The sequence below is a fragment of the Scophthalmus maximus genome, chromosome 10 (genome assembly GCF_022379125.1).
Source record: "Scophthalmus maximus strain ysfricsl-2021 chromosome 10, ASM2237912v1, whole genome shotgun sequence".
NCBI classification, from domain to species: Eukaryota; Metazoa; Chordata; class Actinopteri; order Pleuronectiformes; family Scophthalmidae; genus Scophthalmus; species Scophthalmus maximus.
The window spans coordinates 15,230,248-15,244,339 of record NC_061524.1 but is presented as its reverse complement, the minus strand read 5'-3'; the positions used below and the strand labels follow the sequence as shown (position 1 = coordinate 15,244,339).

Below are 14,092 nucleotides of genomic sequence, written 5' to 3'. Positions count from 1 at the left end.
ACACAACACACAAATCCAGGTAACTAATGCACAGGGCGGACTATTCAATGAACATTCATTAAAATACTACCAGGGAGTCTGCTGAGAAGTACACTGCATTAAAACAAAAAGTGCATTTGTGTGTGTTTTTTAAATGTTCGGTGTGCAAGTGACTCGCAATACCATGCTGCATTAGGTCAATGTGTAATGCATAAGCACTGTTGAAGAGCACAGGCACAAATTAATACAAATTAACCTGATGCAAAGTGGATAGTGCAGAAATCTGCCTGTCATTGATTTTTCTGTTTTGTGTGATCGTCCTGTAGAGTTTGCCTATTTACCTTTGTTTATGTTTAGTGATGCTAGAAAAAAGGAAGCAGAGAAAAATCCCCCCAAACCCTTTGCAAAGACAGACTCACCTCATAGTGAGCGGTGCGCTGGGACTCGGAGATCAGCTGGGCATTGCAGATGTTACAATAGCTCTCTGTGAACAAGCCTCCATCCACTACGCCCGCAGACTTCATCTTCATCTGAGACTACACAAAAACACACACACGCACGCCCAGATATACACAAATATGAATATATGATTCAAATTTAAAACAGAATAAGATGTCAGTGAACCTTTCAGTGTGCGCTGGATGTGCATGAGCATGCATTCATCTCATCTCCGTTTAGAAATACTTTACTCTCCAAATAACTGACTCATCACGACAGTTCAGCCCAAAATATGGATTTTCTGTAAGAACATCCTCTTCCTTATTGATCATTTTGGCTGCTGTCTTGGAAACAAGGGCCTGAGGCTCTGGCTTGAGTTTCTACATTTTACTTAGCAATTAACTTATGTATACAGTCATCTCAAACTATTGGAATGGTAAGGCCAATTCCTTAGTTTGTATTGGACACTGAACACATCTGGGTTTGAGATCAAAATGTCAGTTTTTATTTCAAGGTATTTACAACTAAATGTGTTGAAGAACTTGGACACAGCACCTCATGAACCCACCCAATTTTCATGTGAGCAAATGTATTGGAACACGTAACTGACAGGTCTTATTCCCTAGGTGTTGCATTTTAGATTGATTGTTTAAGTATTAAATAGCTCTAAATGTCTATTCTTGTGTTGTTTATCTTGATACAAAGGATGAACCAACATGAAGACGAGAGAAGAGAAGGGAGTTGTCTGCTGGAGAAAAACAAGCAATTTTAAAGTGGAGAAAAGAGGGACAATCAATCAGAACCATTGCAAAAAACATTAGGCATAGCCAATACAACAATTCTGAATGTCCTGAAAAATAAAGAGACTGTTGGTGTACTGAGCAACACACATCAAACAGGTCGGCCAAGGATAACAGCAACTGATGTCAAAAACATCACAGAGAGCGGTGCTGGGCTTTAGTGAGTAACAAGCACAAAGCATGTGTTGCCAACCTTAAATTTGAAGATTTTAATTTTGACATTGAACTGGGCAAGCGAAGAATTACTTTACTTGAGACCAATCATTCTAACCCTTTTCATAAACTTCCAAGATTTTTATCTTTTTAACACTGGTCTGAAATAATAATGCTGTAAAGTGAACGGTATAGCCGAGAGCGAATTGGTTGAGGACTGCAGTCTTTGAAGTTAACTGTTAAAACGTCTCCTGCTAAATTCCCTTGTGAGAAACGTGGTGTGAAAAGAGTATGAAAACCTTGTCAGTTACTGGGATTGCCCAAGCAGTTAAACCGTAGAGACCTGAGCATCCCACCAGAAGCTGTGGCTCTGGGTTCTTAACAACCTGGCAGCAGTGTTTTCCTCGGCTTTTATACTGAGTAACCTAATAGAAAATGGTTTAATGATGTGCTCTAAGGGTCTTGTGTTCAATTTTATATTCTCTTCATTATGTGCGCCCTGCAGGCACAACTCTGACAGGGTTAGGGTGAGTAACGGGTCTATTGGGAATGGTCCAGGAACATCAACCATTACACTGGATGAGCTTGTTGCCCCAAGAAAGCTACAATACGGGGTACTTAAAGGGGCAAAGTATTTCATAGGATACAGCACAGTTCAGCTCCAGGGTACGGTCAAATTGTCAAATTTGCTTCGGAAGGGTTCCTAAATCCTGAAATGACCCGGAAGTATTTCATCGGCAACCACGATAAGAGCTTTTTTGGATTCTCTAAATGTTTAGGAAAGGTGCTTCAATGCTTCCTTTCCTCTCTCCTTTAGCATAGGGTACACTGGACTTTCCTATGCGGAAAGGAGAAACAGACCCACAATTCACCGGGGCAGCAATATTTAACGTGGCGTGCTATGCACGGATGTAAACACATGTCATCATGTAAGTGATCGTTGCCTATGAAGCATTTCCATCTGATGCCATAGGGTGGTCATGTGGATAAATATGAGTGGACAGGAGCGAGAGCAAACATTCTCAATGTGACAACTTTTTTACTCTTGTTTCCTAGCTTATATTATTGTTTTTATTTCAATTTCGACCTCGGTAATGAATAAATATTTTTCACCGTGTTGTGCATGTTAAGCCTGCGCGAATAAATCCGCTTAAAGAAAGCACGGGGCGAAGATGAGCATTTTGTAGTCCATCTTCGGGAATGTGTTGTTTCACTACAGCAGACGCACGTCAATAACATCCGCCGTCGAAATCACGGTAAAGTGTAAGTGGAGTCAGATTCTCTGAGCAGGGCTGTCGGCTTTTCCTATGAATCCTCTGAAATGTATTATTGTTATTATTAACTCATGACATTTTCCACTGAGGTCAAGGAATAGTAGATAGGAAAAGAATCAACCCCCAGTGAAAAAAGGGCCTCTTGTCTGACGTGGCAGCCCCGAGAATCGCGATGTTAGTCATGAGATTTGACGAAATCCACTCGTGTCAGCAGGGAAAAGCTGTGACAGGAAAATCTTTATCTCAGGTCGAGTGTATAATTACCTTCAGCCAATACACTTGCTCAACACACACACAGACACACAAGAATACACACACCTTAACACAACACTGGTAATTACCCCTGTCTGTTCACCCTGTCTGTTTAGTGCACCCGGGACCTTCCAATTAACTGCAGACATGCTGTACAGACACTCACTCCATTATCTAATTGAACCTACAATAACGACCCCAATACACTAAAATTAAATGGCAGTGCTGATGCATCTGATTTGCACCAGACTTTATTATCTCCTTTTACGTGCGCTCAGTAAGTTACGTGTCTGCAAGGAGTAATATTCCTTCTGAAATGTCACTGATGACGAGCTGGAAACTTGTCTTGGCTAGATGTATGGACACATTATTACTGTGTCAAGTGTCCCATGAGACATATTTTCTAAAGTGACACCTTAAAATTTGCTGCCGGAATTTTGTGGCAAGAAAAGACCTTGCCTGCGCTTTCTTGTCTGGGCGTCAGCCAGGCAGAATTGAGTTTATATCTTTAATCAGTCGGCTAATTAAAAGTGATTGTGACTACAGAAATATCCATATCTTCCTAATATCTCCATTACCTCTGATTATTACATGCAAGATGGAAGACGTAGACTAATTAATAGAGGCAATCTGTTGGTGAGATTAATGGAATGGCGGGTCCAACGAAGCGAAAAGATGGAGGGGCAGATAGTGGGGGGAAAAATGAAAGGAAGGAGTCCACTGGAAGGGGGAGGTTTATAATTGATGCACTGAACGGGATATCTTCATGTTACATGGGTTCAGAGATCTTAATAGAAATGCGGTTTCATTCCCACCATATCAGACCAGAGCAGTTATTCAGTGTCCTGTTACTATATATATTTACTGTAATCTTTTATGAGAATCTAGTTTATTGCAACTACAGCATCAAATTCAAAACCAGCATGGACCACCATTAGGCATTGGTTTTATATAGTATCAGTGAACAGTTCAACTATAGTTCATCTTTGGATTTCCTCCTATAGCTCAGGATTCTAGAGTTACAGTATAATTTGCATCTTATTTTTCACTCTGAGGCTCGTAGAGGTCACTGAAAACCGCGCAGTCAGTGTTGACGGAAGTGTGTATCGAGTAAACAGTGTTTCAATATAGATCATGATGGATAATGTGCGAGCTGAGGCTGATGTCAAAGCAGCAGTCAGAAATGTGAAGGCTCTGGAAAACCTATTTTCTCAATCAGCTTCCTACGATGAGTGATGGGTCGTGCAGTACGTGCGCACAAACTTTACTGCAAATTAGGCATAGTTCAGTCAGAGGTATTAAACATCAAGGTACGGACCATTGATAGTGAACATTATAGTTATATTTGGTGGGAAATGCTCTGCTCTTTGAGGGAATTCTCATGCCGTGTGCACAACATCACACATTGTCCGATTAACAAAGATTGGAAATCATCCACAAGGAGAGTGAATGACGGACAGTGACCACTAAGTACAACTAGTAGATGGACAATAGAAAAGACCACATTTTTACATTTCAGACACAAAGTTTAACAATGGTTAATCCTGGTGATGTTAATATTCATCATAATGTAACATATCTTTCTTTTATGTTCTCAAACGGGCCATTCCCTATGAAATGTATTATTATATTATCATTCAGGGCTTTGCCCAAATAAATACTTGAGATATGCCATTGTTGAACCATTTCTCATATGATAAGACGATTTATACGGACGATGCAGGGACATTACGGGCCATACAGCTGTGAATGGGCAAACTGTGGAGCATGTATGAAACCGCTGATGCCGACCGGCCGATACATACGCAGCATCAGAATTGTGCTTGAATCTTGAATGCTACAGTATGTTTCACTTTTGGTTATTTCTCGTGAGAGCTGTTTGTCTTTGCTGTTACGTCTGTTTTTTCTCTCACAAGATCGATGTAGGTAGGGCTGGCCTGAAAAAACATAATTTTACTTATACTTCACTGCAGTAAATAGGATTTGGTGATCTATGATATGGCAATTGGTGGGTTGTCTGCTTATGTCGCCAAGCTGTCCTTTAGTTGTGAATATTTAAGATGGAGTCACTGAAACTGTATATGCAAGGTGACTAGATAAATATAATGTCATCAAACATCCAACAGTTTAAAGTGAGAACAGAGATGTGTATTATACACAAACAGTAGCTGTAATAAAAAATAATAAAAAAAGTCAACTCAATTAGAGACAGGACCGCAAAAACCCAAGTCTTAGCGAGAGGATGAAAGCCTGAGGCATCTGAAGACAGAAAAACCCTGAGGGAATTCTCTTTTGAGACCACATCAAATATTTAACATGGATGTGAACTCTGAGCCCGCCCAGAAACCTCAGCCTCTGGCCCACCATTCATTAAAAAAGCTGGCATTGAATTGGACGTGCCTTTTTGTTCTTTTTCTAGCAAATTCATCCCCCGTAGGAATTTTTTTCCTGTTGCCTGGGCTTAGAATATGTATTAGTTTGTAATATCACTCGTAAATGGATAGCATTGTACTAAACAAGAGTCCGATTGAACCGTCGGAGATGTAGTGTGATGTTTTAACCCAGTGGGTAGATCCAGACATTTTATTGCCTGACACCTTTACAAGTAAAATGTAAAAAAGAAAGACAAAAATATGTACTGAGAGACACAGAGACTGATGTATACAGAGGCAGGATACAGTAGGTGGTTGGGGCAGCAGGGCTTCTTTGGAATTGCATTCCTCCTCGTCTACCTCCTGAATCTTTCCATCTCTAACCAGAAGGTGTTGCTGTTTTGAACTGGAGTGTCTGTTTCCTTATTCCACTTTCTGCTCACATTTGTACAGTTCCCATCTCATTTGGAATAAAGTGCAGCTCTGATATAACTGTCACAGTATCTATATAGATAAGATGATGAAGTCTTGACACGTCTTATGAGTCACAAGTAGGAATAACAATAGGAAGAATTAATAATATGGAAAACTACTGCATAGAGCAAAGGCCCTCTGCTGTGTGACTTTGATGTTGCTCATTACAATTTTTTTTCACTCTTGGTAATGTAATCTTTCTGAACACTGTCTTCCCTTCACACACCCTTCCCCTTTGTACAGTAAAGGTACAAGACTGAGGGGATAAAGTCAGCAAAGGAGCTAAAGCCAAAGTCTGAATCCAAGTGTATCTCCATTCTGTTCTGTTGCACAACAGGAGCTCACGTGGTAATAGTCTTGATAGATACTGCAAACATACCCAAAGTCAAATATACAAAGAGTCCGAAAACAGTCGCTCAAAGTGTCACTTTGGGAATATAAAGCCAAGAGTTCAAATCTAGAGATTCAAAATAAGTTACATAAAATATGTACTTAGAGTTAGTCTTTTCCACATGGGTCATTTCAGCATAGTCAAGTCGAGAAGGTTTGGAAACGTGTCTCTTTGTCTCCTCGTGGATTCAAGCAACAACATAATACACTCATAACGCGAAGGTCAGGTCACCCACCCTTTGCTCTGAGGGCGCTTTCACACCTCAAAGTCCAGACCAAGGTCCGAATGAAGGTTTGCGTCTTTGTTAAATTGTTAACATTTGATCTGGTTAGTTTTGGTTTCACATTGTGGGCTGCGTCTACCCAAACTTGACATTGATTGGCCACTGAAACATCATTATAGTATTACTACCAGCATCACTAATTTCAGGTTTTCAGAACTCGTCACTAGTTCGAATGCACCAAACAATATATCAGTCAAATAATATATCCTCGGAGGCGTAGACTGCAAGAAATCCTGTGAGAATCGCCAGTAAGTATTTCATCTTCTACTCCCCCATGTGGCACAATGGCTAATTTTTTCAAATTCTTTTCACTTCTTTTTCTTCATGCTGTCTCAATTTCCTTCAATTGGTCTGAAAGTCCATCCCAAAAAAGAGTTTTCACTGCAAACGAACCGAACCATTGTTCAGTTTGAATCTGGATCGAGCCTCTTTTGGCCGAACTAAATCTTGGTCTGTTGGCTCTGTTGGCTCTGTGTGTGTGTGTGTGTGTGTGTGTGTGTGTGTGTGTGTGTGTGTGTGTGTGTGTGTGTGTGTGTGTGTGTGTGTGTGTGTGTGTGTGTGTGTGTGTGTGTGTGTGTGTGTGTGTGTGTGTGTGTGTGTGTGTGTGTGTGTGTGTGTGTGTGTGTGTGTGTGTGTTGGGTGACCCATGGTGGCCACTGTGGCAAGCTTCTTCCACGGGGTTGTGATTAGCCAAGTCGGGTCTGCTGGTCACTCCTCTGGTGCAGCTGGCAGTGCTCTCTCTCCTGAGCCACCTCCACCCTCACAGCCTTTTGCATGGACCATCTTAATATTGACGGTCAAAAAAAACCAGATACATTCTCTGTCACACTATGCTTCTCATCTCTCTTTCTCCCTTTCCCCATTTTATCCACCTCCTTTCCCTGCCACTTGTGGAAATATGGCCTTGAGGGCAGCGATTATTCATAAGGGGTATTGTAGGCTAGACCTCTTCTGGAAAAGAAGAGCAGATAAGCTATTGTATTATGCACCGTACGACTGGAATAAATTGCAGAGGAACCTGTAGTTGGGAACAACCATTCCTCTGAGGAATACTTGCTGACATTGTTTATATTTCAGATGGGTGTATATATTCATTCTGGGTTATCCCTCCCAAAAGAGGTTGTGATCTTAATGAGACTTTCTGAACAAATATAATGCAATAGCAAAAAGAAAAAGGCTTTGTAGACTTTTATCCTACTATCACTCGTGCTGTGGGCTGAACATTTTTACCTATTTTGCACTGACTGATAGGGCTGGGCGATATGGCTGAAAACTGTATCACGATATAATTGTTTCATATCTGTCGATATCGATAATTATTGATAATTTTTATGACCTAAGAAACACAACCACGAGCCAACGAGATGGCGCAACCAAACGTGATACTGTTACATGATTGGCCTTTTAGGCGTGTCACTCCATACGTTGCTAGGTACCAGAGGACTTGTGCCGGCGTATCTAGCGGCCGGCGTATCTAGCGGCGCAGCTAAACTCTTTGCTCCGGTTTCTTCCAACGAGGAAAAAAAAATTATCGAAATGTTCTATTGAACGCATTTTCTATTGATATTGATTACGTGTCTATCGCGATATATATCGTTATTGTTTTATCGCCCAGCCCTACTGATTGAATTTTTTTTTTACTGTACAAAGAGTTACAGAAGAAGCGAATGTCAGGAGTGGATGCGTGGTCAGACTGAGGCTTTCATCCATACTAGTAATGAAGTTTGGTGCTGAATTCACAATGGTTCCTCCACAGTTTTAAGTAAACAGCTGTTACTATTTATGTTGGGATAGCAAAAACTTACATATAGTACATTTAAATGTCACAATAATAATAAACCAGATTGACCCCTTGGAGGTCAAGGGAAACTATCTATTAGTTACATCTAATCATCTCATGTATTAAGACTAAATAACTTTTCTGCCTTTTATGAGACCTTTTTATTCATGAGCGTAGTGTGTTACCTCTGAAGATCTCTCTCTCTCTGGGCCATTAGGTTTTAATAGTATTAATAGCAGAAGTGATGCTTTAGGCCACACAGTGGATTCATTAGAGGGTGAATGAAGACCATTATCCCCGGCAAAGTTAGGTCTTCCCAGTTTAACCGAGCACATCCCCTGCCTCTGTCTGTGCGCATATGTTCAGCAACACACTCTGAGGCAAACTGAGTTAATGGGGGGAGACAAAAGGTGGCCTTAAGTTTGAATGGGGGTTGTTATGTTACTGTAACATATGGGTGAGGCTATGCTGGATGGCAACACAACTGTTGGGGTTTTATTTGTTCCATTAGCAACAACATTAGTGCGATTTTTTTAAAATCGGGAACATTTTGTCTAATTGTTCTTATCGTGTTTTAGTGCAACTTTCCTCGAAGTTGTCATCTTCATATTTTTCCCTTGAAAAGCCCAAGACTGTCTTGGTTTTTGCACTTAACATCTTCATTCAGTCGAAAGTATACAAGACCTGAGACAGCAGCGATGTCAAAGCAATAGTCTGAGGATCCAATAAAAGCAAGAAAATGGTGTGATCAATAAAAAGAGAGACTTAAAACATGGGATTGTGGGCTAAGCACTAAAGCACAGGCTTCAAGGTTTTTGGCTGTTGGCAGCACAAATTGTTGTTTCAGCATAACACACACATACAAACAGCTATTCACGTATTTTTCTAAAGCCAAACAAACCTCACACAAAAGTAATATTATACAGTATTTCCAAGTACAGCGCGTGTTATACCAGTGGGCAGAGCAAAACCGAGAGTGGAGCAAACAAATTTCTCACGAAGGCAGCCTGCAACTTAACACAGATTATGTGCGTTACCTTAGAGACTGAGCTCGAATGAGACGTACAAAAGATAAATTCAAACCATTTTGGAAACAAGAATAAGTGGCAAAATACTCATGTAGAATTTGCAAGGACTGGAAAATCTGAATTAACACAATCCCAAAAAATGATTTGCAAAGATGTTGCACTCACCGTATTTCTCAATCATCGCAAAAACTCTTCCTCTTTGTCTCCATTAATAGACGGCACGACTGCAACATTTGATCAGCAATAAGACAATTTCCTTTTACTAATAAGGAAAATAATCTTCTTGTTCTGTGGCACAAAAGACTCAAACAATACAAACATTTGAATTTGAATATACCTCACGCTCTCAAAGTCTCGTGGTCTGACCATCAAACGGGTCTATTAGTTTCAGGACAGTATCGGTTGATGGCTGATATCTTTTCGTCCTTAGGGGACATGTACACAAATATCATTTTAGGATCAACTGTCAATCAAGGGATTTTCCTTCTTTCGTGTGAGTGTGTGTATGTTTGTTAAAGAGTCTGTCAGTATGTGTGTGTGTTTGCTTGAGTAAATGTGAGCTGCCATGCCTGCAGGGTTCCCCACAACAAGCCAGAGGTCGAAAACAACAGCTTATTAATGCACCTCTTCGTACGAGGTGCGTGTCTCTCCATGTGGGCGAGTACAATATTATCTTTTGCATTGTTTGTTTGTGTAAAAGTTTCAAATACAATCTTGATCACATGCACGATCGGCTGCATAAATGACCGTGTAACTATACTTGAGTAATTATGTACAAGTAGGCCTTGGTAAGGTGAAAAAAAGCACCTCTACTGGTGGCAAACGACAGTTACCCTTACTGCATTTTCAGGCTGGACTGGCTATTTTTCCATAGGATTACCCTATACCTACCCTTAACTGTTCTAATTTTAGTTTATTCTGTGTACTGGGAGCTCGGCTCTTTAAGACGGCTTGAGCCTTATTACATTGAAAGCATTGATTTTGACTTTTGGGTTCAACTGTTCGAGCTCGCTTGACCCTCGAGTGTGTCGGAGAACAAGGCTCCCAGCGAACTGCAACTACAAGATGAGGCAGAGAAGTCGATGAAATGATCAAACAAAGGAAATAAATTCCATGCTGAAAACAACCCAGAAAGAAAGGCAGCTAAAACTAGGAGCTATTAGTCTTAAAGTAAATCAGGAGGGGGAAAAAAAATCCGATAACAACTCGCAGCAAAAGCCTCAGAATCTGAACCTGAACTCTGCCTCTTTTTTCCTTTTGATTCACAGACGATAATGTGCCTTCAACATGTGAAAGAGTGTGAAGTGTGTTTATTTTTCCCTTCTGGAAATATTTCCATGAAAAGCAGGAGAGGCCAAACGCCTGTGCACAAACAGCACAGTTATTTTTAATGATTTAGTCTCCACATGCAAACACAAGCCCCATCTTTAAAGATGGCATGCGAGCGTGGAAACATCATGCTGTGCGGTGTAAATTATGACCAAACACATGCACACAATGGAAATGCTATTGATATGTATGAGCTGAGACTGCACGCTGTGCACACACACACACACACACACACACACACACACACACACACGCACACACACAGAGACAGGGACTAAATAGGGAATGACCTTGCAGCACCTATAGCCTACAGTATATAAGTAGAAAGCACTGCGCTATGATCAAGTGCCCGTGCTTCTTCAACCTACTTGGTGTTTTTGTGAGAATGTTTATGAAGTTTTCAGGAAGCAAATAACTTCTTTAGACAAATTCTCCCCCCTCCCTTCTGTCTCTCTGTCTCTCACGAAGAGATGGAACAGTGAAACGTAGAGTGAAGCCAGTGATCTGAATTGTTCATCTGATAAAAAACGAATTCTACATCTGATAAGCATATTCTTTCTTTCCTCATTCACTAATGCACCCACCACACTCCTCCCCTCCTTCCCTCCCTAACTGGCAGCAGGCCAGTTTCCGAACATGGTGATGGAGCAAAAGGAAATTGATTTCTAAAGAGCTCTGTCTGCTATTCCCGGATATGAAATATGCAACCAGTTATTAGGCTAACACTGATATTAACATAACACGACAACCTTGTCAAGATATATATTAAAGATGTCTATCTTGTTCCCCTTTGAGAGATACATGAAATGCTCAACTGCCACTTGTTCACAGCATACCAAATCATTATTAGCACTGCACGATTGTCACGATATCCGCTTTGTTCAATAGGAAAGGAAGCGCAAGGAACTCTTTGGAGAAGGTTGTCACTGCACTGGCGCTGCTGAGACAGAGTCACTATCTGGATCGTGTAGACAGGCACAGCAGGCGCTACATATTAGTTATTATGCAGCTATTAATGAATATACACTAAGAAATGTCAAATGCCCCCACACACACACTGTTGCTGATGCACCAATGCAAAGGCTCACATGCACACAGTCAGCAGAAAAGTCACAGCAAACAGTGTGTGAGAAAAGAGATATTTGAAGAAGATATGCTGCCTGTTGCTATGGAGCACTCCTGGAGAAAAAAAAAATCATATGCACACAAAGACATGCACCTACACATGATGCGCTGTCAATCTTATGGAAAATGGAGCAATCGCACATCTGTGAACGCAAAGACGTGCGCACACACAGACGTTAGGTAACGACACACGTGCTCGATCAATACCTGATCTACTGAAAAAAACAAACAAGTGAGCAGCCACCACTTTTTAAGAGCATCACTGCCACACGTATTGCTCTTGCTGTGTGTGTGTGTGTGTGCGCGCGCGTGCTGGCACTCTTCAAGAACAATATTGCTTCTCTGTGTATTCCTTCAGGACTGTGTAAATTATGCCAGTCGGTTAATCAGATTCTCCCTCAGATGCAGTTCAGCACCTCATGAGAGACAGAATAAATTAGTTGGGCTACTCTTGTTCGTGATGGTATAAAGCTGGGGTGGGCTACACTGCATATGTTCCACATTATGAACATGTAAATTGACTTGCTCTATTTTTTTCAGTTTAAAAAATAACCCTCAATGAGTTTCAAACAGTGCAGCATATGGCAATATAATCTATATACATTTACGATGTCACCGCATGTTCTACTAAAAAGGGAATAGGACAATGAAACATACAAAACAATCTTGAGTTCTAACTAAATGGACACAATCAGTTGGTTTTAGAAATCAGTTGATCCAAAGAAATGGATTTAGATATCTGATTAATCGTCAGTCACAAGAACACGTTAGTGATTTCTTGCCTCTTTTAGGCAGTTTTGGGTTTTAAATATGGCAGAAGTCAATGATTCTTTTCATTATTGATCAATCTGTGGATTGTTTGGTTTACACAATGTCAGAAATTGGTGAAAACAGCTCTTGTAATATCTGTCTTCAGATGTCTTGTTGTGTACGACTGCAAACCAAAACACGGATATCCAGTGGACAACCACATGAGAAAAAAAACAACAGCGAATCCTTACAATTTAGAAACTGGAAGGAGAATATATCCTTGGCATGCCTTGAATAAATATTTCATTGGAGACAGTATGAAATAAACCAAAAGATATATTGTCTTTAAAGGAGAAATAACAATTGCACTTGTTTACATCGTTTTGTTGATAAGAATGATGTGTTTGCTGTGCTCACATGAGAATTTTTCAAGTTTAATTCACCATCTGGCCCCATTTCATTGCTCTGATTGGTTGCAGGTCTACCTAATAACACCCAGAGGTGTTTCGGTCAGAGGCCCAATGAATGAATGAATAAATGAATGAATGAATGAATAAATTAAGGCATCTGTAAATAGGTCTTGAAAAAACTGCTGTTTGGAAAAAGAACAAGCATTTTAAAGGAGACATCTCTTGGAAGTATATGGATATACAGTGTATGTATATATTTTTTGTACTAATTAATCAATTGTGTTGCAGTATTTCACAATAATGTAATTATTAGTTGCAGCTCTAATATGTTTGATAAGGTGCAATACTATTCTGGTCTATCCTTGTCTATATTGTATTCTGTCCTGGCTCTGAGACACCCTGCCGCTCTGTGTGCTGCAGTGACCTGAAGTACAGTGGAAGCCAGGATCGTTCACAGGACCAATACTGAAGATTTCTCGCGCTAACTTGTCATCAAAAGCCGCATGTAAACAGAGCATGAGGCCTCAGCTCACTGTACGGCACATGGTTGGGCTGCACGTGGGGGAAAAAATAGCACCGGTGCAACTCAGTGGGAACAAAAAGGCGAAAGTATTGACTTGCAGCTTGGAGTTAATAAAATGTCCTTGTCCTAGGATTGTGTTGAAGGCAGTTGACAACATAAATAAATGTAATTGTTTTACTCTGTGACATCTTATTACAGTATGTCTGAATGAGTTATATGTGGGGGATGGCATGTACTGTGGGACTTGTTGAGAGCGGTGGTCCTCGTGGGGACCAAAGTCTGGTACTAATGAGGCAAAACGACATCATTCCTGCATAACGTTAGGGGTGAGGTGTGAATTGAGTCCAGGTCAGGCACCTCGATGAATGCGAGTCAGCCCTAACAAGGGCAGCTGCACAATCCAGTGTGTGCGTTTTTTGACAGACAGGCGAGGGCTGTGAAAAGGCCATAAGCTGGTATCATCCTGCCGCAGATGCACATTGTGAGGCTGACTGGACATTCTTCCCAAAGTGACAAATACTTGCAGCGAGCGGGCTCCGAATGAGATGGACGGGGTCCAGTGAAACGCGACGCAGCAAGTATCAGAACTAATCCACAGCATATTTGGTGCGTGTATCGTTTTCACGTTTCACAGAAAGCCATTATCTGAAGGTATGGGGACAGAAAACTTCCTAGCTCATTAAGGAAAGTCCCTGCAGCTAATTCCATATTCATGCCAAAATGATTAATAA

General features: G+C 40.8%; 1 protein-coding gene and 1 long non-coding RNA gene across 5 annotated transcripts in view; one reads left to right on the top strand and one right to left on the bottom strand.

The window, feature by feature from the left end:
• Positions 1 to 14,092, top strand: part of LOC118284103 — a 142,988-nt gene that overhangs the window by 65,844 nt on the left and 63,052 nt on the right. The gene's annotated exons all lie outside the window — the stretch shown is intronic.
• Positions 1 to 14,092, bottom strand: part of zgc:171482 (zinc finger protein) — a 48,949-nt gene that overhangs the window by 33,724 nt on the left and 1,133 nt on the right. For both annotated transcript variants that reach the window (XM_047334923.1, XM_035606750.2), the window contains exon 2: positions 399 to 515. In XM_047334923.1, coding sequence (XP_047190879.1) covers positions 399 to 509 — 111 coding nt within the window. In that variant the 5' untranslated portion in view covers positions 510 to 515. The remainder of the gene's footprint in view (positions 1 to 398; positions 516 to 14,092) is intronic.